At 48.3% G+C, this 22,785-nt stretch overlaps 1 protein-coding gene across 2 annotated transcripts in view; it reads right to left on the bottom strand.

The window, feature by feature from the left end:
* Nucleotides 1-22,785, bottom strand: part of PAX5 (paired box 5) — a 189,329-nt gene that overhangs the window by 71,169 nt on the left and 95,375 nt on the right. For both annotated transcript variants that reach the window (XM_046023841.1, XM_046023842.1), the window contains exon 7: nucleotides 8,416-8,545. In XM_046023841.1, coding sequence (XP_045879797.1) covers nucleotides 8,416-8,545 — 130 coding nt within the window. The remainder of the gene's footprint in view (nucleotides 1-8,415; nucleotides 8,546-22,785) is intronic.

The following is a 22,785-nucleotide window of genomic DNA, read 5'->3' as shown; positions in this document are numbered from 1 at the left end:
GCTAGTGGGAAAGGAAATCAAAATCACTTCATTGGAGTATGGCTTCAGGTAAGTACTGCCTAAAAATTCTTTGCCTTTAAGGTGGTGAAATCCCCATCACCAGAGGTAACCAAGCCCTGATGTAGAAAAATTCTCAGGTGAGTGAAGAGAGGGGCCACCCAACCTCTGAAATTAATTTCCACTGTTTATTCAGAGCCCCCCCCAAAGCCCGATTATGGACTGGGCCCCACTAGCAACAGAGAGAGAACTAAGAAAGAGTCCCACCCTTTCCACATCTCACATGCTCTTTCGTTTCACAGTTAAAAGGCATCTACCAAGGCTGGATCTTGTCAGGAATTCCCTTCCCCCAAATCTTCCCAAAGCTTCTCATCACTGGGATCTCAGATTAAATGCCACGCTTTTAGAGAGGCTCAGCTTTGTCCCCACACCCACTCACCATCACAGTTCAACTAGCTGGTTCCTCCAAAACACAAGCCTTGATGAAATTAAGTTGCACATTTTTTTTCTCCAGTTGCTGTGAATTGTCCGGCTCTTCCCAGCAGATAAGCCCGGTGAGGACAGGGTCTAGCCACCAGGACCACCATCGTGCCCCAGCTGAGCACACGGTGAGAGTCCAGTAAACAGTAACTATCTGTGCTATGCTCCTTTCCAGCGCACACAATTTTGATACCCCAGTATCTTCCATGGGAATCCTAGGCAAGCCCCAGGGCTGAGCCCTTGTCACATGATGCCATATTGTAGCTTTAATTGTCTTTTTTGGTGGCATCTTTGGCAGATGGGACAGACAAGGAATTTCTCCTCTTTTAGTTTTTGCTATTCATTATGATTTCACCCTGAGCTTATTTTGCTGTGTCTGATTGAGCCTCAAAGGCCCATGACAAACAGATCCAAGGAGGTGCTCCCCGTGGAAAGATGAGCAAATGGTCAGCCATTCAGAGTGGCTTGGCACTGGCCAGAATTTCTGGTACAAGAGCCCAGAAACACGCTAATCACTACCATCTGTTGAGTGTTTACACGTGCCAACCACTGCGCTAAGGCTCTGTGGGGACCATGCCTGTTATCCTCACAGGAAACCTACGAGTGAGTTCTGTCTGGGCTTCGTTTTATGGATGGGAACTTGGGCATGGAGGTTAGTAACCTGTCCAAGGTCAGCCAGCTAGAATATGGGGACACTGGGCTTCAAGCTAGGAAGTCTGGCTTTCCTGCTGACATTCTCAATTATATGCTAGAAGAAACACCCTCTGGAAATTTAAATTGGGATTTTTTTTTTTTTTTTTTTTTTTGGTCCATCCCACCACATAAAGGCAGCAGGCCACAAAGATCAGGGCTCTGAGCGAGCCCTAGTTCCAGCTCTAACTCACTGGATATGACCTTGAGCAGGTCACCTCCCCTCTCTGGACCTGGGTCTTCCCGGCTGTCAGGTGAGCAGTTGGACTGCATGACCTTCCCACCCTGCCCATCTGTGGTCGGATGTTTTCCTAAGGGAGGCTGGGAAGTGCAACACAGGTTCCTGGGCCCTCCAGATTACCCTCTCCCCCAACTACCCACACACCCTCGGATGTCCCTGTGGAGGCTCTCAAACTCTCTTCCCCCACCATCTCATGATATCCTTGCAACAGACAAAGGAGACAGGCAGGGCAGGAATCGCCGTCCCCGTTTCATAGACAGGAAAACTGAGGCTCAGAGGACAATCTCTTTGCTGAAGGATAGGACAATGAAGTGGGAAGGTCCAGGCTCCCGCCCATTCCTCTGACTCCCAGTCTAGTGCTCTTTCATCCGGTCTTCAGCTATTGCTCAGATGAAAAAGGCGGGGGCGGGGAGGGCTTTCTTGGGCTGCCAAGTCTGGGGTATGGAGGCTGCAAACATTGAACCTGGGGGTAGAGCAAAGCAGAGCTAGTGGTCTTAGGGACTCGGCATCCTCCTGTTTTTGTGGGTGCGCATCTGCAGCCCCACTAGTGGTCTCTTTTGCTTAGAGGGGACAGTGCCCGGGGGAGCCTCATACCCCATGGTCCTCCACCACCCCAAACTTACTTGAGAAGAAGCCTCCCTCGGTCTCCTCCCTCCATTCTAACTGCTGATGCAAAAAGATGGTCCTCAGGGGAAGAAGGCCGGCAAGTACACGGGCTGCCCCCATTCCTTTGTTCTTCCAGGCAAAGGTCAGCTGGGCACTGCTGAGGGCAAGCCTGCTAGGTCCTTCACCAGTAGGGAGATGAGCAGAAGCAGGGAACCTGGCATCCCTCCTGCTGTCCTCCCTGGCAGGTAGGCACAGTGGCTGCCCCATCGGCAGGCCTGTGGCCCAAGGACACACCTGCAGATAATTAGTCCCAATCAGGACCATCCCAAACTGCTGATGATGCAAAAACGAGCTGGCCATGTCACTGGTTTGCAAACGGTGAGCAGTTTCTGAACCATGGCCCTGGCTGGTAGAGCAGGAGTTTAACTTAATATTTAATGTGGCATATAAATGATGGAGAGAAACTGACTCATTCTCTAATGAGATCTTCCCTGCATAGCACGGAGTGTAAGGGCCGAGACGGAGCAAGACTCAGGCCACCTCAACCCCATGCGCATCGACTCCAGGTAGAGCTCTGGGCTGGCTCACGGTCCCATTGGGCACCAGCTACGCTCCGGGCTCTGTGGGGAGGGGAGAAGGTAAGGCGTGGGGTTGGAAGCTTCAAGGTCTCCCCAAAAAGTTCAGAACTATATTAACACATCCATAAACACTAGTGGAATTCAATCACTGCCCCGTGGTCACACGGAGGCGCATCCTAACAGCTCTTGGGGGCATTCCTTCAAGGCATTCTTAACACTTCTCAGTGGGGTCAGCAACTGCCCCCTAGAGGGTGTTTGGAAAATTTGTGGGGACTTTTCGACAACTGAGAGGCATTGCTGCCCACCGTGAGGTTTCCTTTCATCTTGGACAACTGCTATGTCCTGCCCAACAGGACAGGTGAAAAATCTGTTTATAGTTATTTGAATCTAGCACTGAACTTCATTTACATATAAATGTGAACTTGCAATTTCCAAGGTCTTAATATACACTGAATTTTCTAGGAATGCAATGACTATGTAAACCGAGCAAAGCTCATACTTTATTTTACTTGGAACTTTGCCGGGAGTTCCTCACCTATCCATAAAGTCATGCTCGCCGTAGAAATAGGTATGAGTCCCTAAGCCAGCTCAGGGCTGTGGCTGACTCACAGTGATCCTGTGCACGGGTGGGTTCTGAATTACTTCATCATGTCTTGCTGTCTAATCAGGCAGAGTACTTACGTATCAAAGTACATAGTATTTTTTAAAGATTTTATTTGTCTATTTGAGATAAAGAGTACGAGAGAGAGAGAGCAGCAACCAGGGGACAGAGGGAAAGGCAGAAGCAGACACCCCGCTGAGCAGGGAGCCCCACTCGGGGCTCCATCCCAGGACCCTAGGATCATGACACGAGTCAAAGGCAGATGCTTAACCGAATCTCAGGTGCCCACAAAGTATATAGTATTAATTATAAACAAATTATAAACAATTTCACTTTCATTCTTCCTGTACCTCATAATTAAGAGATATCAGATGTGAAGATAGTCTTTATGAACTCAAGTTCAGGAGAGTGAAGGGGTATTGTTAATGTCTGCTGTCCCAAGGGGATGCTGGCTGGGATGGGGCAGAAAACCCCAACATCACAGCACTCCATAAAACATGGGAAGGACTGGGCATCTTCCTCTGAGTCCTCATTATATAAGCCTCCCACCTGCCTGCGTGTGCCCGTGCCTCTGTGTGTGTGTCCTTTGTATTTTTTCACACCAATGGGATCATACTTCGCACGGTGTTTTACAAACTGCTTATGCACTTAAAAATATATCTCGGACATTTATTCATTTCAGCATAGACAGCTCTACCTAATTCTTTTTCATTGGTTTGATCGGTTGCATAGTATTTTGTGCTATGAGGAGCCATCATTCATTTAACCAGCCCCTGTTGACAGACACTGCATTGTTTCCATTTGTTTGCCATTATAAATAATTCTGTAATTATACAGAGACAGGTATCACTGTGCATCTACGTGAATATATCTGTGACCCACATATGAAAGTTCTGGGTTAGCGGGCAGGTGCGTGCATTTAAACTTTTGATGGATATTGCCAAATTTCCCTCCAAAAGAGGTTATACTGATTTGTAAAGAGTGTATGAAAATACTTGTTTCTCATACCTTCTCCAACACTGGCCCTCAAGAAACACTTCAGTCTTTGATAAGCTAGTGGGTTTTTTAAAGCATCTCATGATTGTTTTAATTTGCAGTTTTATTTTTTTAAAGATTTTATTTATTTATTTGCAGAGAGATAGAGAGCACAGGTAAGCAGAGCAGCAGGCAGAGGGAGAGAGAGAAGCAGGCTCTCTGATAAGCAAGGAGCCCAATGCGGGGCTCGATGCCAGGACCCTAGAATCATGACCCAAGTCGAAGGCAGATGCTTAACCAACTGAGCCACCCAGGAGCCCCTAATTTGCAGTTTTAAAATCATGAGTCAGGTGCGTATCTTTCATGCACCGTTGGACATCTGCATTTTTCCCAGTGAATCACCTACCCATAGTCTTGACCTGTTTTTTCTAATGATTTTTTTCCTTATTCATTTCATTTTTTAAAAAGATTTTATTTAGAGAGAAACAGTGAGAGAGAGCATGAGAGGGGAGAAGGTCAAAGGGAGAAGCAGACTCCCCATGGAACTGGGAGCCTGATGTGGGACTCAATTCTGGGTCTCCAGGATCATGACCTGAGTAAAGGCAGTCGCTTAACCAACTGAGCCACCCAGGTGCCCTTTCCTTATTCATTTCTAAAAGTTATTTATATATTAAGAAATTACCTTTTTTGTCATCTGTGTCCCGTATTTACCCCAATTTTATTCTTTGTCTTTTGAATGTTTTTACATCACATACAGAAGACTTATATTTTTAACTGTCATTTATATTATTTTTTTCTTTGTCTTTTATAATTTGGAACAGGTTTTTAAAGGCCTTCCCCACTCTAAGATTATAAAAGGTAGCCCTCATTTTTTTTTAGTTTACTATTGGTTTCATTTTTTACACTGAAAGTTTAGTTCAAGTTGGAATTTATTTTGATATAAAAAGTGAGGTATGTATCCAACAAGCCCAGTTGTCTCAACACCACTAACTGAATGGTTTATCTTTACTGATTTGAAATAATACATTTATCAACACCCACATATATTTGGATCTATTTAAGGACTCTCTATGCTATTATATTTGTCTGTTTACTTTAGTTTCGATTACAAATAGTTTTAGGGGCACCTGGCTGGTTCAGTCAAGGGAGCAAATGATCCTTGATCTCTGGGTTGTGAGTTTGAGCCCCACGTTGGGTATTGAGATTAGTTAAATAAATAAATAAACTCTAAGAAAAGCCCTAAAAATAGTTTTAGTTGCTGCTGATTTATCATAATATCTTTGTTTCTTTTTTTCTTAATCCCCTTTTATTTTTATTTTTTTATTAACATATAACGTATTATTAGCCCCAGGGGTAGAGGTCTGTGAGTCGTCAGTCTTACACACTTCACAGCACTCACCCTCCCCAGTGTCCATAACCCAGCCACCCTCTCCATACCCCCCATCATAATGTTTTTAAATAGGCTACGACTTTTGCTCATTTCTCTATTTCAGAGTTTTTTTAGCTATCCTTGAGTGTTTATTCTTCCGGTATTTTTATATCATTTTGACACGTTCCAAAAAAAAAAAAAATTCTGCTGCTAGTTTGATTGGGATTGCTTTGAATGAGTAGATTACTTAGGGGAAACTGACATCTTTATGATATTGCATTTTCCTTCTCAAGAACAAGTTATATCTCTCCATTTATTCTTTTATGTCCTTAGTGGAGTTTAAAGCGAGGTTTATTCCTCAGCCTCTGGGGGTTTTTGGGTGCTATTGTTAAAGGACTCTTTTCTTCTATTAGTTTTCTAGCTAGCTATTGTTTGTTTACTCATGAGAAAGCTAATGATTGTATTTGTAATTAGAATACTTTCTATATTTCAAAATCAAGCATATGGTTATGCAAAATCAAGACATGGGTGAACTTTTAAAAAACAGATTGAATTTTTAAAACAAGATTTATTTATTTATTTATTCTTAGAGAGAGTGCTCACCAGAGCAGGGGGAGGAAGGAGGGAGGAGCAGAGGGAGAGGGAGAGACAATCTCCAGCAGCCTCCCTGCTACGTGTGGAGCATAGCGCAGGGCTCGATCTCACAACCCTGAGAACATGAGCTGAGCTGAAACCATGAGTCAGACGCTCCACTGACTGAGCCACCCAGTTGCCCCTGGATTTAAAACATTTGTAATAAGGGCACCTGCATGGCTCAGTGGGTTAAGTGACTGCCTTCAGCTCAGGTCATGATCCTGGAGTCCCAGGATCAAGTCCCCCATCAGGCTCTCTGTTCAGTAGGGAGTCTGCTTCTCCCTCTGACCTCCCTTCTCATGCTCTCTCTCTCTCACACACATAAATAAATAAAATCGTTTTTTTTTTTTAAATTGTCATAAGGGACACCTGGGTGGCTCAGTGGGTTAAGCCTCCGCCTTCGGCTCAGGACATGATATCAGGGTCCTGGGATCGAGCCCCGTGTTGGGCTCTCTGCTCAGCAGGGAACCTGCTTCCCCCTCTCTCTCTGCCTGCTTCTCTGCCTACTTGTGATCTTGCTCTCCCTGTCAAGTAAATAAATAAGTAAATAATCTTTTAAAAATTATAATAAAATAAAACAGCTCAGAATTCCACATGATCACGAAGTGGTCCTAGGTATAGTAAGAGCGCCTCATGTAATGTGATACTGATTTTTCCCAACAGCTTTCGCCTGCCACCTCATATCTCGCTCTCATAACCCTCCGTCCTCCTCCACAGAAACACTCCTTCAGCACTGAACACCCAGGAACACACCTCTGTGGAAGGACAGGCAAAACAGCCCATTTTCTCTATTTTTCCCAGAACAAGGCAGAAAATATTTCTTCCAAGGTAACCATCCACGACCTGAGTGCTTTTACGATTCTACAGCAGAAAATTTAATGTGCTTTTAGGAAAGATGAGAGTTAAAAACAACACAAAGAGTAATAATGGGTCAGGGGCTAGAATTATCTTTAAAATTAAAAAAAAATGTAAAGATCAAGCATAATTCTGACTTCGCTCTGGAGTACAAACAAGTCTTTGGTCAAAGGTTTACCGAAAACCTTATCCACTCCCAGACCTGCTGCCTCGGCCCAAGGGCAGCCTTTCAGGAAGAGAGGGGCTTGGAGCCTATATGACATCCAGCCCTCTCCCCCAAAGTTCTAACCCAAGCCCAGTTCCCAGTTCCCTGACATAACCATAGCCCACCTGTACTTCGAAGAACCCCTGTCTGTTCCTTCTTACCATGTCCTGCCTAGCAGCCTACAGGGACTTTCTGTGACCCCCGGCTGGACCCCTCAGCTCTGGGCCAAGCGCCAGCCATAAGGCTCCCACTATCTGTCTGTCTAGTATCTGAGACTGCTTCTTGCCTGCCCGCTTGGACAAACGTCCAGAGTCCATCCTCCCATATTATCTCACTGCTGTCGGAGCGGGAAAAGGTATCTGCCTAACCCAGCCCTTCTAGTCCAGCCCCCTCTGCGGCACCAAGCTCAACAGCGGTGACCAGCCACCACGAGAAGGCCCTGAGACAGCAACGCACATCGGTGCTTGCTGTGTGCTGAACAAGTCTAAGCACATTTTATGAATTAATTAACGAGTTAACCCTTGCAACAACACCATGGGTCAGGCACTATCACCATCCCCATTTTAGGGATTTATTTTTTAAACACAGCCCATAATTTTTACATGATCTACCCAAGATTACAGAGCTAGTCAACGGCAAGTTCAAATCCAGCAGGGTGCCTCCAGGGTCCAAACTCTTTACACTGAGAGCGAAAAAGGCTGGCCCTGGGCCTTCCAGAAAGGCAGCTGCTTTGTATCTACCAATCACCTTCCAGTCTAGTCCTCCTGCCCTTCTTGACTTGGCCTCTGCCTGGAAATCTGAAATGCCAATGACAGTTTGCCAGAAGTGAGCTCTTCCTCAAGTCTCACCAGCCAGGGCTGCCCTTCTCACGAGAGGGACTGAACACCAGGTCCCACCCATTTTCCGAAATCACCGAGGCCCCTCTGTCATGGGCCTCGCCTGCCATCCGTCCCAGCCCATAGTCCCTTTGGCATTTTTTTCTCCTCTGGCTTTATCGGAGCAACAGAGAGCCTATTCTCACCACAGTCGCAAACCCTGGGCCCAGCAGGACCTCATATCGTTATTAAAACAAAAAATGTCCAGTCGAGTGCAAAAGCACCAAGCCACTCACTGCACACAGGCAATCTCGGTCTCTCTGTGCCAATCTCTCTCTCTTTCTCTCTCTTCCACCTTAGGTGCCCTCACCTGTCACAATGGGGTAGGACTGCGGCCCAGGCACACTGCTCCCAATGTCGGCAGGGGTGGGACTGGTCAGGTTGGCCTTCATGTCGTCCAGCCCTCCAGCCAGCGAGGCCATCGCTGAATACTCAGTGGTCTGAAAGAGGAAACAAAACAGAGAGAGCTCAATATCCAGACTCCAAAACACCTCGGCCAAACGCCAGCACCAACCACCTTCTGGGGTTCAGCCACCTCACTGGGCTAGCCCATGCCCGTGCCAAGGCCCACTGAGGGCTCACAACCCCCTTTCCCCGCCCCCAGTGTTGAGAAAGCAGGCTCGGCTCAATAAAACAAGAAGACGGGTGTCCAAACTCGGCAGCTGTCCCCGGGGGAGGAGGTGGGTGGTCTTCAGTGCAGCCGCACTAGAATCCCAGCCTAGCTTCCTGTCCCTGCAGGTTCCACCTGTCCCGCCCTGGTGGCCACAGACGGCCACTCCCACGCAGGGAGGGAGATATCAGCGACCAAGAACAAGGCAGAGATAAGAGTCGTGTTGCCAAGAGCATGCAGAGAAAAGTGTCCGACTTCAATGCTCTTAAACCACAGATGCAGAATCCCAGAAACAAGGTTAAGAGGAGTCTGAGACATCATCATGCCACGCCTTCAATTCATAGATGAGTACACTGAGGCCCAAGGCAAAGAGGGTTTTGTCCACGGCCAACAGGGCAGAATCCCAGTGCAGGGAGAAGTACCCCAAAATCTTTCACTCAAAATCCAATACAATATAACCAAACGAACCACAGTTTGGCGAGCACCTGTCTGCTGAGAACTGCAGGGCACACAGCTCGGACTGAGCACGTTCACGCCAACTGTGGGCGCCTGGCCCACAATCGTGCTCCTTTCTTTAAGCCAGTTCATGGAATCAGAGCTTGGGATGAGTCATTCCCTTGGCATCCATGCCACCATCACAGCAGTCTCCAAAAGATTCCAACCTTGGTCTTCCCATTCAGGGACAGACAAAATGAGAAGCATGAATGCCAGGTCCCTTCCTTCCACTTAATGTCCAGGCTGATTTTCAGGTAAAGAAAATATTTGCAGGGGCGCCTGGGTGGCTCAGTGGGTTAAAGCCTCTGCCTTTGGCTCAGGTCATGATCCCAGGGTCCTGGGATCGAGCCCTATATCGGGCTCTCTGCTCAGCGGGGAGCCTGCTTCCCTCTCTTTGTCTCTGCCTGCCTCTCTGCCTACTTGTGATCTCTGTCATCAAATTAATAAATAAAATCTTTAAAAAAATATTTGCAAACACCTAAGCCAAGGACTTGGGTGTGCGTATCAAATTCTGGTATAAGCACCTCCCTCGAGGACCCTGGTCTCGCCTACAGAAAGCACATCCCTGTCTGTCCAGGCTTATGTCCTTGGCAGACAGAGACAGAGAAGCAAGCAGTCTTCTGAGAGGAGATGCGGGCACCTTGGGTAGGAGGTTGAGGACTGAGCCATAGGGTACAGAACTGGGGGAGCCCCTGGGCCAGTGGCAGGCAGACGGGACTCAGACACAGGTATATTTCTGCTGCTTCTCTTGGAATATGAATTAGAAAGAATTCTTGGGCAGCTCAAACTGGGGTGGTTGGCAGCCGTGAGTCAGCGAGGTGCTGCAGGCCCAGGCACCCTGCTATGAGCCTCCCTGAGGACATCTTTGTTCGGAGCCCTTGGGCTCTCCATCGCCTCCCGCAGAGGCTGATTCTGAAACACACAGAGAAGCGCACAGGCTTCTGAGGAGAAAGGACGAGATGGGGACACGCCTCCCTGCCATCAGGAATCACTGTAGAGCTGTAGTAATTAAGACAGAGTGGGATTGGCATGGGGCAGATAAATAGATCCATGAAACAGAAGCGAGTCCAGGAACTGATCTGTGCATATATGGAAACTTGATATATGAGAGAGGGGATGTACAAATCAGCAGGGAAGGAAGGCCTCTGATCAACAGTGCGAAGGGGAACCGGTTATCCATTCAGAAACAAGGGGGGAAAAAGAAATTAGATCTTTACTTCACACCAGACACAAAAATCAATTCCAGGTGGATTGGAGACCTAAACGGGAAAGGCAAAAGCATCTAACGTGGTTGGCTCTAGGTCCAGCCAAAAATCCTCGGGAACAAGCCTGCCCTTCAAAAGGAAACTAGTGGTCCTGGGATAATCACACAGGTTTCTTGGTCACTGTGAGGACAGCAGTGGGTCCCCGTTATCCCTCTGCCCTGATCTGATGCCTCCTCCTCCAGGAAGTCCTTCCTGACTACCACTCCTTAGGAGGCAAGAGACCTGCCTGTGCTCTGCTGGCCCCACCAAGTGGTCATGCCAGGGCAATAAGAACCACAGCCTTCACACCCATGTCAAAAGCTCACATTTATTGATCCCTTGCTCTGCGTCAGGAGCTTTACCTGAATGTTCCATTTAATCCTCACGGTAACTCCATGAAATAGGTTCTATGTTATTCCCATTTTACAGACGATGAACTGAAACCTATGATAGAAGCGAACTAGCTTGCCCTAAAGTCGTACAACTTCTAGGTGCCACAGCCAGGATTCCAATCGAATCCCCCTAACTCCCAAGTCTTGCAAATGACTCTAATGATTTTCATACTGTGAGTCCTGATTTGTAAACACATGTGAAATCAATTTGCTAGTGCCAACATTGTAAAAAAAAATGAAATTAGAATAGACTAGAACAGAAAATATCTAAGGTTCTCACACACAGCAAGAGTAAGTCCTGTTTTAGAAATCTGTTTCACTTATAAGTGGATACAGGTCTACTAAGCAGAGGTGAGAATATGTTTCTTGCTTCAGGTCAGGACCAGGAAAGTTTTCATTCCATGTAGTGAGGAGCTGTTGGGCAAAGATCACTGTCTAGACTTCATCCCCCACCGAATGGGACCTGGTCAGGGCATTAGCCTCCTAATTTGCTAAAAAAGGAACTTGGAGGTCGAGCTCACTGGAATAGCTCCTTCAGTGCATTGCCATGAGCAAAAAAAAGGAGGTGAAAACAATTCTGTAAGGGTCTTTCAAGATGGTGTCTTCTGGAGCTCCTGGGACTCTGGGGTAGAGGACAGGGCTCCTTCCTCTCTGTGCTCCAGAGTGCCCTCGTGGAAGCCTGAGCATAATGAATGTTCCGTGTTTATTGAGCCTTTCTTGTGCACAAGATGGCATGTGAAGAGACATGTCTCTGATTCTCAGCCACAAACCCCAAGGGAAAAGACACGTGGCCCAGAAGCTTTATCCAAGAAGGGCTGGAGTACAGAACCATTGGTTGAACATGGAGTGAGAAGTGGTCAGGACAGGGTTCTTGGGCAGGTGGTATTGAACCCGGGTCTGGGCGATCCCCAACCCCCAAGTCTGGTAAGCACTGTAGGGAGGCTCAGAGGTAAGAGGACAGGAGGGATCTGGAAACAGAGCACATGCCAATCATTGAAGGAAGTGAAAGTAGAAAAAGGCAAATATGGAAATGTAGTCAAGCTGGGATTCGACTGTGAAAGGCTTGCACAGGGAACATATGGATGAAAACATGAATGAGTGACCCTTAGGCAGGCCAGGCAGCAATCTCAACCAAGAGCCAGCATCCCTCCCTACCCCACTGCCAGACCTACACCCTTCCTGGACTCCAGGCTGGGCAGCTGGGTCTGCAAGGGAAAGCTTTCATCTCCCTCAAGAAGGCAGAGCCAGTCTGGGTTTAAGAAAATTGCAAGGGTAGCCAACTGGGACATTCTGCCTCTTAATTTCTTTGACGTCCGGATGGAAGTGTCTTCTAGATATTTGATTTTGTCTTAGTCAATAAATTCATTGTCAAAGTTTGTCCAGTCACCTTGATAGTTGGATTTGGATCACCTTTCCAAGATAAAAATCTGTTACTTGTGTTACACGTGTGGTAGGGACTGGCTGCCAGAAGGTAGAGTGAACTTCCCTAAAGAGTGGGGGTCCTGGGGACAGGAGACTTGGAAACCGGTCCTCAGCTGTCCTTGGCTATCTGTACCTCCCACCACCACCACGTGGTGGTTTGGCCCAAGTCTAGACCCTTCTTTTGTAGGATGCCACAGCTGTTATTCTGCTACTGCATGAGCCAGGGGATACCATCATTTAGTTTTGGTGTGTAATTATTTCCTAAGTCCTCATCATTGCCTGTCCTTGGGGCTGCTGATGATTCTCTCCAATCTCCTAGGCTCCCTTCCTCCCACGGCTGCTCCTCAGCCACTCCCAGCAGTCCTACCCTGGAGGACTCATCTCACTCGTCACGTAGAGAACTCCTACACTGTCCACAAGACCCAGCTCCAACGTCACCTCCTTGGTGAAGCCTTCCTGAGTCCCCCACTTCTACAAAGAGATCATGAATCTGTCTATGCTTCCCTACTTCCACAGACCTCCATTACCATACTTCTACCATGTTTAATGGCCATTTGCCTCTCTCCCTCTAGGTTGCGTTGAGAGCACAGAATAGGAACATTCCTAGAGCCCCCTAAGCGCATTAGCCACAACACTTAAAAATTAACTGAGAAGTGTTTGGACAAGAACCCTAAGTGATACGCTAACTTTCCCCTGCCCCACCCTCAACTCTCCCCTCATCAAGTCAGGCGACAAGAAAACAACGTCCTTGGCCACCATGAGTTAAAACCTCTGGGGAAGAGCTTTCACTCTTCTGTGAGAAAATATCAGGCATTCAACATTTGTTAGAGGAAATTAAAGAGCCATACAAAGAACTTTTTTTTAAACCTCTAAAGATGCTGCCCATTAGAATATTCAAAGTCCTTGCCAGTCTCTCCCCAGTTCAGCACCTCTGATGTGTTTTTCTCCTACTGAGTAGTTAACCTGCCTGTGGTTGAGCAAGAGGAACCCTGGAAACCACGGCTTGCCTGTTTTTGCTTTGGCTGCCAAGAAGCTCAGTCAAATTCAGTGTTCAACCACTACAACCACAACATTGCTGGCACCTGGCACTAGGACCTTCCCTCTTTTGCCACGTCATTTCTGAACTTTTTCTCAGCCTTAACTTACTAACTTAGGTACATGTAATTGTTTACTTTGCAGGACATCTCAGGTCCTTTGTGAAACTGGAAACTGGATGAGGTAGAAAGAATGACAGATAAAGGAAGATGGAAAGGAAGGTCGGGAGATAGAAAGAGAAGAGAGAAGGCATTATCGGTGCCTCTGGTAACCGCGACAACGTACTTCCACTTCTCACAGTTATTTGGGGGACCAAGGGCTGAACTGACAGAACACAGTGGTCACGCGTGCGTAAGCATGTTGGTGCTCCCACACGCTCAGGAACAGAGCCCCCTCTCCTCCCACCACTGACAATCACAGGCAATAGCTGTGTTCCACACTTCTAACTTCTCTGAGCCCCCGGGTTCTTTCTTAGGATGTTATTTGGGGCTTCTGCTCCCTTCCCATCAGGGTCGCCCTGGTGCCGTCCTTGACCATGACCCAGAAAGAGAAATGAACTGAGACAGCAATTCACAGACTGTCCACTCCAGGGCAACCAACGAGGATAAATTCTGCCTACTGCCCCAGAGTCTCTTGAGGCCTTAAGGTCGAAGCCAGCAGGTGTGGACACCCTCCTCACAGATACCATGCTCCAGATGATGGAAAGTCTTGAACTCTCCAGTGTCTGAGCTAGACAGATTTTCAGGGTCATCTTCTTCCCCAACATGGAAAAAACTGAGGTACAGGCAGGGGAATGGACTTCCTCAGCTAATTTTTATCTGATTCATATATAGCCTTTGCCCCTGCGGTAGAAAAAACTGTGAACCAGGAGAGATAGCACTGGGTTCTCAGCCCAGCTCTGTCTCTCTCTCTCCTGTGTGACCTCAGGCAAACTAGGCTAGCTCTTGGGGCCTCATTTTCCTTGTTAATAAAATGAGATTTAAGTCAAACTCCTTGCTGTCTGCCTGCCAGGATGGGTATGCATGTCCTTCAGATAAGGGCAGGGATGGTACTCTGGAAGCTAAGCCACACAAGGGGAAAGGAATCCTAGGAGGGACTCCAGGAGCCATGTGCCCCGGGAAAGTGGGTGCTGGGTGTCATTTGGGTCCCTAGGAAATTACCTGGAAAAGGACTGCCTGGGGCTGCACCAAGTATTGTCTCATCAGCACGGGGCACCACTGCCATAGCATGGAGGAGAAAAGAAACACAGACACGTGAGAAGGAGGGCAGCACGAAGGAGGGCAGGGCATGGGGACAAGGCTGCAGGGCTGGCTACCTCAGATGGCTACGTCAGCCGAAGAGGCTTCCCCGTCACCTGCGGGGCTCCTCCAGGCTTGCTGCCCAGCCTCAGGAGGTCCTTGGAAGCTGGGCCAGTGCTGGGCCAACCACACCCATCCTGAGGGACCAGACACCTGCCCACAGACGCACCTACCCAGCGGGGGACATGAGCTGGAGTGGGGGATCTGTGTCCCCAGGGCCTGGCCTGATGACCTGAGACTGAGGAGGCAGACGGGTCTGGATGCCTTGGGCATTTGGGTTGGAGCTGGGGCCGGAGGACAGCAATCTCCCTTCCTGGCCTCTTCTTCCCCAGCTGTCTGAGGACTTGCGTGTGATCTCCAAGTCCCCTGCCACCGCTGATGGCCCTTTGCCCCTCTAACTGGTCACCTGACAAAGTACGGATTCCCTCTTCAACAGATGAGCTCCGAGACAAGAAAAGAGAGACAGAGGGGATCCTATAGGTTAGAGGAGACTTGAGACGTATCAATGGGTCACAGTGTGGACCCTGACTCCCACAAATAGACTGTAAAAAATATGACTATAAAAAATATTATGACATTATGAAACGGTTAAAAATGCAAACACAGATTGTATATTTGAGATATCTGAGGACATTACAGATTTGCTAGTTTTTAGGTGTGATAATGATATCGTGGTTATGCTTGTTAAGATCTTTTAAAGACTCATTCTAAAACATTTAAAGATGGGGCACCTGGGTGGCTCAGTGGGTTAATCCTCTGCCTTCGTTCGGCTCAGGTCAGGATCCCAGAGTCCTGGGATCAAGCCCCACATCGGGCTCCCTGCTCAGCAGGGAACCTGCTTTCCCCTCTCTCTCTGCCTGCCTCTTTGCCTGCTTGTGACCTCTCTCTCTCTGTCAAATAAATTTTTTAAAAAAATTAAAACATTTACAGATAAAGTGATAGGATGTCTGGAGTCGGCTTCAAAATGAAGGTAACGAAGTAGGGGTCCAGCTGTGTGTGGTCTATGTGGCGGGATAATACTCCACAGTACACAGGAACAAGGCACTGACACGTGCCGTAGTGCAGGCGAACCGAAAAGCGCGCTGAGTCAGAGACACCGGGTCTGGGAAACCCGGGTGGCTCAGTCAGTTCAGCATCTGCCTTTGGCTCAGGTCACGGTCCCAGGGTCCTGGGATCAAGTCCCTCGTCGGGCTCCCGGCTCAGTGGGGAGCCTGCTTCTCCCTCTCCTTCTGACCCTCCCTCCTGTTTGTGTCCTCTCTTTCCCTCAAATGAATACATTTTTTAAATCTTAAAAAAAAAAAAGAAAGAAAGACGCCAGATATCAGTGGGGGTGTCCCAAACTGGCAAATCTGTCACACAGAAGGCAGACCAGGAGAGGCCGGAGCGGGAGCGGTAAAGGGCTTCATCTATAAACGCACATGAGGGGTCTTCTTGGAGGGAAGGAACTGTTCTAAAACTGGACTGTTGGTGTTGGTGGTACAGTTCCATAAGCGACTAAAAATCACTGACCTGTATACTTCAGATGAGTGAATTTTATGATATAAAAATTAAAATTCAATAAAGCTGTGGGAAACTAAAGCAGAGTGTGGGGGCAGCAGGGGCACCTATGAAACAGGACAAGCCAAGAGTCAAGAATCATTGAATCCAGGGGCAGAGTGCTTACAGGCTAACTGGACTATTTTGTCTACTTTTGAAATCTTCCATAATTAAAGTCAAAACTCCCAAACAGCCCATATTTGAGCCACGACCCCACTTGCTGCACACATCAACTGTCCAAAAAACACCCGCAGAATAATGCGAGCACCGCAGAGGAAGCGGGCAGCAAGGAATTTGCGGTCCTAAAGTCTGGTACCTCTCCATCTTCAGGGATGTGTTAAGGTTCCAAAGACAAGAAGCATAAGATCTCCCATCTGCCCGGCCCTTTCTAGTTGGCAAAGTCCTTGCAAAGACGGAGCTCAGACAGGGGAGCACCGGTGTGCCCAGTGTAAGCTCAGTCCTGGCCCGTTACCCCTGAAGCGGAGTTAGGATTCGGCAAGGCTTCACTATTAGCCTGGAGGGAAGCTCACACATTTAGGGCAGGATATCCTCCTCTGTAAAATACCATGGCCCCAGACCGAGCACCACTCCTCCAGCTAGGGAGAGAGCCCTGGAGCTGCAGGCAAGGAGCAGGAAGGTTCCACACTTTTATAACCTGGGTACCCGAGAACTGGACCTGCAGAGCACACGTTAAGGAAAGTTCTGTTGTGGGGTGCCTGGCCAGCTTGGCCTTTGTGTGTGCAGCTCTTGACCTCTGGGTTGTGGGTTCGAGTTCCCTGTTGAGTGCAGAGGTTACTTAAAAATAAAATCTTTAGGGGCCCCGGGGTGGTTCAGTCGGTTAAGTGTCTGACTCTGATTTCTGCTCCAGTCATGATCTCAGGGCTGTGAGATCGAGTCCCACATCAGGCTCTGCACTGGGTGTGGAGCCTGCTTAAGGTTCTCTCTCTCCCTCTCCTGTTGACCCTTCCCCCCCACAAACAAACAAACAAGTAAATAAATAAATAAATAAAATCTTTTTAAAAAGAAAAGGAGGGGGAATAGTTCTGTCTTGACTACCATGGATCAAACCAATTTGCAGGGAGCCTGGAGACCGGACACAGCCTTGGACTCTCTTTCACCCTGGGATGGGGTCAAATGAGGGATATGGACCAGAACCAGAAGAGGCCTTCTGGCTATAAGGCCTAACTGGGGTGGAGGGGTTCTGATGTCTCCATAGGTATGGTCCTTGCCAATTTCTTGCTGATGTGGCTGAGGTCAGGCTTAGATCACGCTGTGTGGGATTCTACCCTGAATCCAGATGCCTGACCGCCGTCAGGAGAAGAGTATGGCTAAGGAAGCCCACCAGCCCTGAGGCCAGGAAGACAGGGTTCAAACCGGACAGGCCAAGTTCACCCTGTGTGGAACCTCATGGTCCCGGCTGCTTCTCTCATGTGTAACATGGGGATACATGACCTTCCTCCCAAGGTCATGAGAAGGCACAAAGTAGGTGATAAGAACGTCAAGTCCCATAGGGAAGTCCTTTATATTCTCATACTTTGGGTTCTCAGGGCAAGATGTGTAAACAAACACTTGAAAAATGCTGCAGAGGGCAACAGGAGAGATCCTGTGGGGGGACTGTTCTCCGTCTAGAGTCTATCACCGCCAATACCTCAATGTGATATTATACTACAGCTTTGCAACCATCACCACTGGGAGAAACCGGAAAAGGATATATAGAATCCTTTTGTATTAGTTCTTACAACTACATGTAAATCTGCAATGATCTCAAACTCAAAGTTTAATTTAAAAAAGAGTAAGAAACAAAAAACAAAGTTTTAGCGTTCCATCCCCACTGAACCTAATAAAGATGAATTAAACTTCTAAAAAATGTTTGCTGGGGCGCCTGGGCGGCTCAGTAGGTTAGGCATCCATCTCTCGATTTCCACTCAGGTCGCGGTCTCAGGATCCTGGGAGCAAGTCCTGTGTGAGTCTGCTTGTCTCCCTCTCCCTCTGCCCTTCCTCCTACTCCCCCACTCTTTCTCTCTTTCTCAAATAAATAATTTTTTAAAGTGAAATCAATAAAATAAAAACAATGGTTGCCGGGCTCACCCGGGTGGCTCAGTCAATCAAGCCTTTGACTCTGGAGTGACTCTTGATTTTGGCTCAAGTCATGTTCTCAGGGTTGTGGGATCGAGCCCCGCGTTGGCTCCAAGCTGGGTATGGAGGCTGCTTGGGATTCTCTCTCCCTCTGCTCCTCCCTCCCCTCACTGTCTGTGTGTGTGTTCTCTCTCTTTAAAAAAAAAGTAAATAAATTGCCTGTAAGGGGCTGCTGTAAATGATGCTTGCAAAAGTACTCCATAATCTACAGTGGCACTGTAGGTATTGACTGGGTCGGGGGGAGAACTGCAAGGATTCTGAATGACCTCCCTTTCCAGGAAGCCTTCCCCGATTCCTCCTCTTGCACGTTCCTAGAACAACTAAGTGGTCATACCTCCATCACTACACTTAGCACTTCGCATCATACACCTAATTGTTTAGGGTCCTCACCCCCCCCCCCCACTGGAGTGTGAACTTCATGAGGATGGAGCTGTGTCTCCCTCCTCTTTGTGACAGCAGCTCCTGGCCCAGTGCCCAGCTCTGAACAGATGTGACATAAATGCCTGTGGAACCAAATGAGCTGGGACAGGTACCACGGCCTGGCTCTGCCAACAGCACCCGAGGTGCTTCCTAGGGTCACTGAGATGATAAGTGATCTCAGGGTGCTTTTATTTATCAGAAAGCACTAGAGGCACGGATGAGACATGCTCTCTATTCATTTGGCTCTCCAGATCTGTGCTCATGCTTGGGCCACAGTGGAATCAAATCAAGAGATTTGTGAAGTTTACCTGACTCATCACCCCCTACTCTGTGGCAGCCTGCCAGGCACCCCTCCAGCACACTCCCAGGTGGTGTGGAATAGCAGGGGAAGCCCCGGGGAGGGGACTGAAATTAGAGATTGTCAGTTTCTGTCCAAGAGAAATTTTTCTAGCAATGACTAACAAGAAGGTCCCCTTTTTCACTCCTGACCACTTAGAGAATTTTAGTGAGCTCCAAATCTCAGAGCCTAGAGGAGTTCAGGAGTGAGGATGAAGGCTGATCTTTTATCTGATGTTTGAACACTACCAGTGACAGAGAACTCACTACTTCCTGAGCCAACCACTGCCTGGCCACCCAGCTTGGCTATGAGAAAGTGCTAAATCTGTCCCTTTAGGCCTCCCTACATTGGTCTTGGGTGTCCTCTCAGGGGCTCCACTTCTTACAAATGCCACCGGAGGCAGTGCTGTTCCCTCCCGGAGCCAAGGCAGGGCCCCTTATGTCCTCCACTCTTCATTATGGACATGTTCTCTCTGACTGGGGCATAAAAAGCTTGCTTCTGCTTTTCTGATGACCTCACCACCTGGATGACTCATGCTGTTCTCAATCAATGCAGAGCTCACGACAGTTCATTAGAAATGGAAAGTGACTGCATATGTAATTTTGTGTAAGTGTTCATTTTTTCCCACCCCTACCCAAGCGCTTACAAACTCTTCCCGGGTTCACGTTGCTTCCTGGTAATGTTGACCTGAACTGTACAGGCCCCAGTCCAAATTCCAACCTACTTTTCCAGCTTCCACTCCTATCTACGCTACTTTCCAAATATCGTCCTCTACTCCGACCACACCACACACAGCAATCCCTGAAAGCCCACATCAGTACCTTGGCTCACACTGTCTTCCCATCCCCACCCAGTTGAAATCCTTGTTGTCTACGATCCAGATCAAAGGACATCTGCTCTGATGCTTCCTGGTTGAAATAGATCATTTCCTTCTCTTACTTCTCTTAATCCCCTTCTCTTAATCTCCCTGCACTTCCTTTAGGACATTTGTTCCATGCTACTTTACTCTAGTAATCTGGGACCATGTCTGCTCCCCTTCTTTGATGGGAAGACTCCTACAGGTAGCATCTCTGCCTCAGTTAAGCTGGATCCCACTGGATCCTACTGGATCGCAGCAGGCCTGGGAAGATCTATTCTGAGTGAAACTAAGCAAGGGAGGGAGAGAAGGGGCAAAGGAACCCAGGGCTCACCCTGAACCTTAAGAGTTCTGTTAGAAGAGGGGGAAGAGAAGGCCCTGGGCACAGAGCATTCTGGCTCTTATCTTCTAAATGCAAGAAAAGAAGTGACAAGGCTTGGAGCACTAAGCTCCGCTTCTGGAGGAAGAGAGCGGGGACCAAGGGGTCAAGGCCTCCTAAGTGATAAGAAGGTGCAGTGTGCGTGTGGTGGTGTGTGTAATGTGGGGGCAGGGAGATCACACAGGGGAGGAGGAGGAAGAAGACACCCTGTTCTGGAGCCCCGGGGCCTGCTCGGGTTCTGCCTGTCTGTGTGATGAGTGGCTCCAGATCCTGACGTGAAGAAGAGGGGAGAGAGTCCCCCCAAAACAAAGCCCCATCTCCAGGCAGCCAAACCCTGTGGGCATCTCCCAGGTGGTCCATGGTGGGGTCCAGCTGTCTCATCCTGCTATGGGACTAGAAAGGGGGCAGGGCAGGGAGGCCCATTATCTCCAAAGGAATGCAGCCCTATTGGCTAGCCAAGGCCCTGTAGAGGGGCATGCAAAGGGAACCCTTCTCCCTGCCATCCTAAAGTAGCTGGTGTGGGAGTGGAGGAGTTGCTGGAGATGTTCATGGTTGACCTTCTTTAGGATGGACTTCCCAGCTGCAGGAGGACAGAGGTTATCCCGGGGCCGTAACGGAAGGGAGACATCTCTCTGCAAAATCCATGGAGTTGGGGCAGGGAGGCAAATGCCCTGCCCCCCACACCTGCCTCTGCCTGGCCGCCCCTGCGTGGTGAGGCCCACGTGTGTGCACACGTACACACACTGCTTGGGCCACAGGCCACCTCTCTGCCCTGTCTGCTTCCTCTGAGCCAGAACCTTCAAAAGGGTGATATTCTGCAAAGGCAAACACAAACAGCCTTGGGGGAGAGTACCCTCTTTGTCCCCGAGGTTTGCTAGGACCAAACAGAAGCCAGGCAAGAGAAGCACCAGGAAAAAAAACAAAAACAAACAAACAACAACAACAACAAAACAAAGCTGAGAAGACCAGGACTCCTTGGTTTGCAAGTCTGAGGCCTCTACAGGCTGTCACCTAAACCCTCACACACTTTGAATAACCCTCAGAATAACATGAACTCCCTAGTATGTATGTATGCCACTTACATACAGGTACGATTCCAGGTGTTAAAACACGGTCATATCCTGCATCCTTGCAATAACCCTAGGGGTATTACCATCATCCCCACTTGGCAGATGATGAAAGTGAGGCACAAGGAGCCCAATGAACGTGTCCCCATCACCCCCAGTGGTGAGACCCCAAGTCCAAGATCTTACAGCACTACCCACCACCCCTCTGCCACTGTCATCAACCCCATCCCAGGGCAGGTGAGAAAACCAAAGGTAGGAATGGCAGCTGAGCCATGGAGGGGGTGTCAGACTCAGTCCTCTCCACTGGGATTCCAAGGGTCTCACACGGAGGCGCTGGGGCCCAGGGAAAGAGATGCCAACTCTCCAGGCCAGGTGAGGTCCCATATACTTCACAGGCCCCTTCAGACACCTGCTTGCTCCTGACCCTGCACCTGTCACAGGGCCATTCCCCCTCCCTGAGGGCCCTTTCCCTTTCTCTCCTCCCACCCTTGTCTACCCACCCCTGCAAGGCCAGGGTCAAGAATGACCTCCTGCAGGACTTGTTTCCAGATGGAATCAGCCATAGATGCCATTAACTTTATTCTCTCTTCTCCCCGCTCAGACTCGGAGGACAGCTGTCTCAGACGGATGCCAGAACTAGCAACTGATCTTAACATTAGTGAGAACCAACGGAAACAAGCAGGACCGCGTGACATTGTTAGTCCTGTCAAGGAAAAATCAGGCCTCGGACCGCTTGGTTCAAGCACTGTGTTCCTTATCGAAGGTAACCTTCTGGCTTTTAGAGACATCAGAAACGGAAGGAAGTCAACCCCAGGCTTTGGTTTTAGCTATTATGTCTGAGCCCACATTTAGCTAATGTAGGCAGTAGCAAAAAAACTAGCACAATGACAACAGTGTTTCTGTATATTTGCGTTTTTATCAGGGTTAACTTGACTTCAGAGCCTTTGCTCTTAATTATTGATAATACCTTCATGTTCTGCAGTGATTTTGCTAATTTCATGAATCTCACATTTTGTACCTGGAAACAAAGCATAATAATCATTTTGTGTGTTTTAATACCTACAATTTACTTAGCAAGCAAGCCCTTGGCCTTGAGTCCAGACGTGTGAACAAACACACTTCTGAGAGCCTGGTTTGAGTCTCATTTCTAACAATTCCCTTTGTCTCTCATACACACATATACATTAAATTTAGCCTTCTGGTTTATTTCCTTCACCTCTCTCCCACACATCAAACCTCAAATAATATAAAACTGCTGGCTGGAAACAGGCTTCACACAAAAAAAACAAACGCTTTCAAGCCCCATCTCCCAGTCCGACCATCTCCACCTTCTCTGTCTCCTCCAACAAAACAGCCCCTCTCTCCTGCCCAGCCGCCCTGGAAAGGCCTGAAATACCTCATTTTCATTTCTGGGAGAGGAAGAGGTCTGATCCCCAAATAAAAGAAAACTTCA

The sequence above is a fragment of the Meles meles genome, chromosome 11 (genome assembly GCF_922984935.1).
Source record: "Meles meles chromosome 11, mMelMel3.1 paternal haplotype, whole genome shotgun sequence".
NCBI classification, from domain to species: domain Eukaryota; kingdom Metazoa; phylum Chordata; class Mammalia; order Carnivora; family Mustelidae; genus Meles; species Meles meles.
Note: the sequence above shows the minus strand (reverse complement) of the source record. Positions and strands in the feature narration are given on the sequence as shown.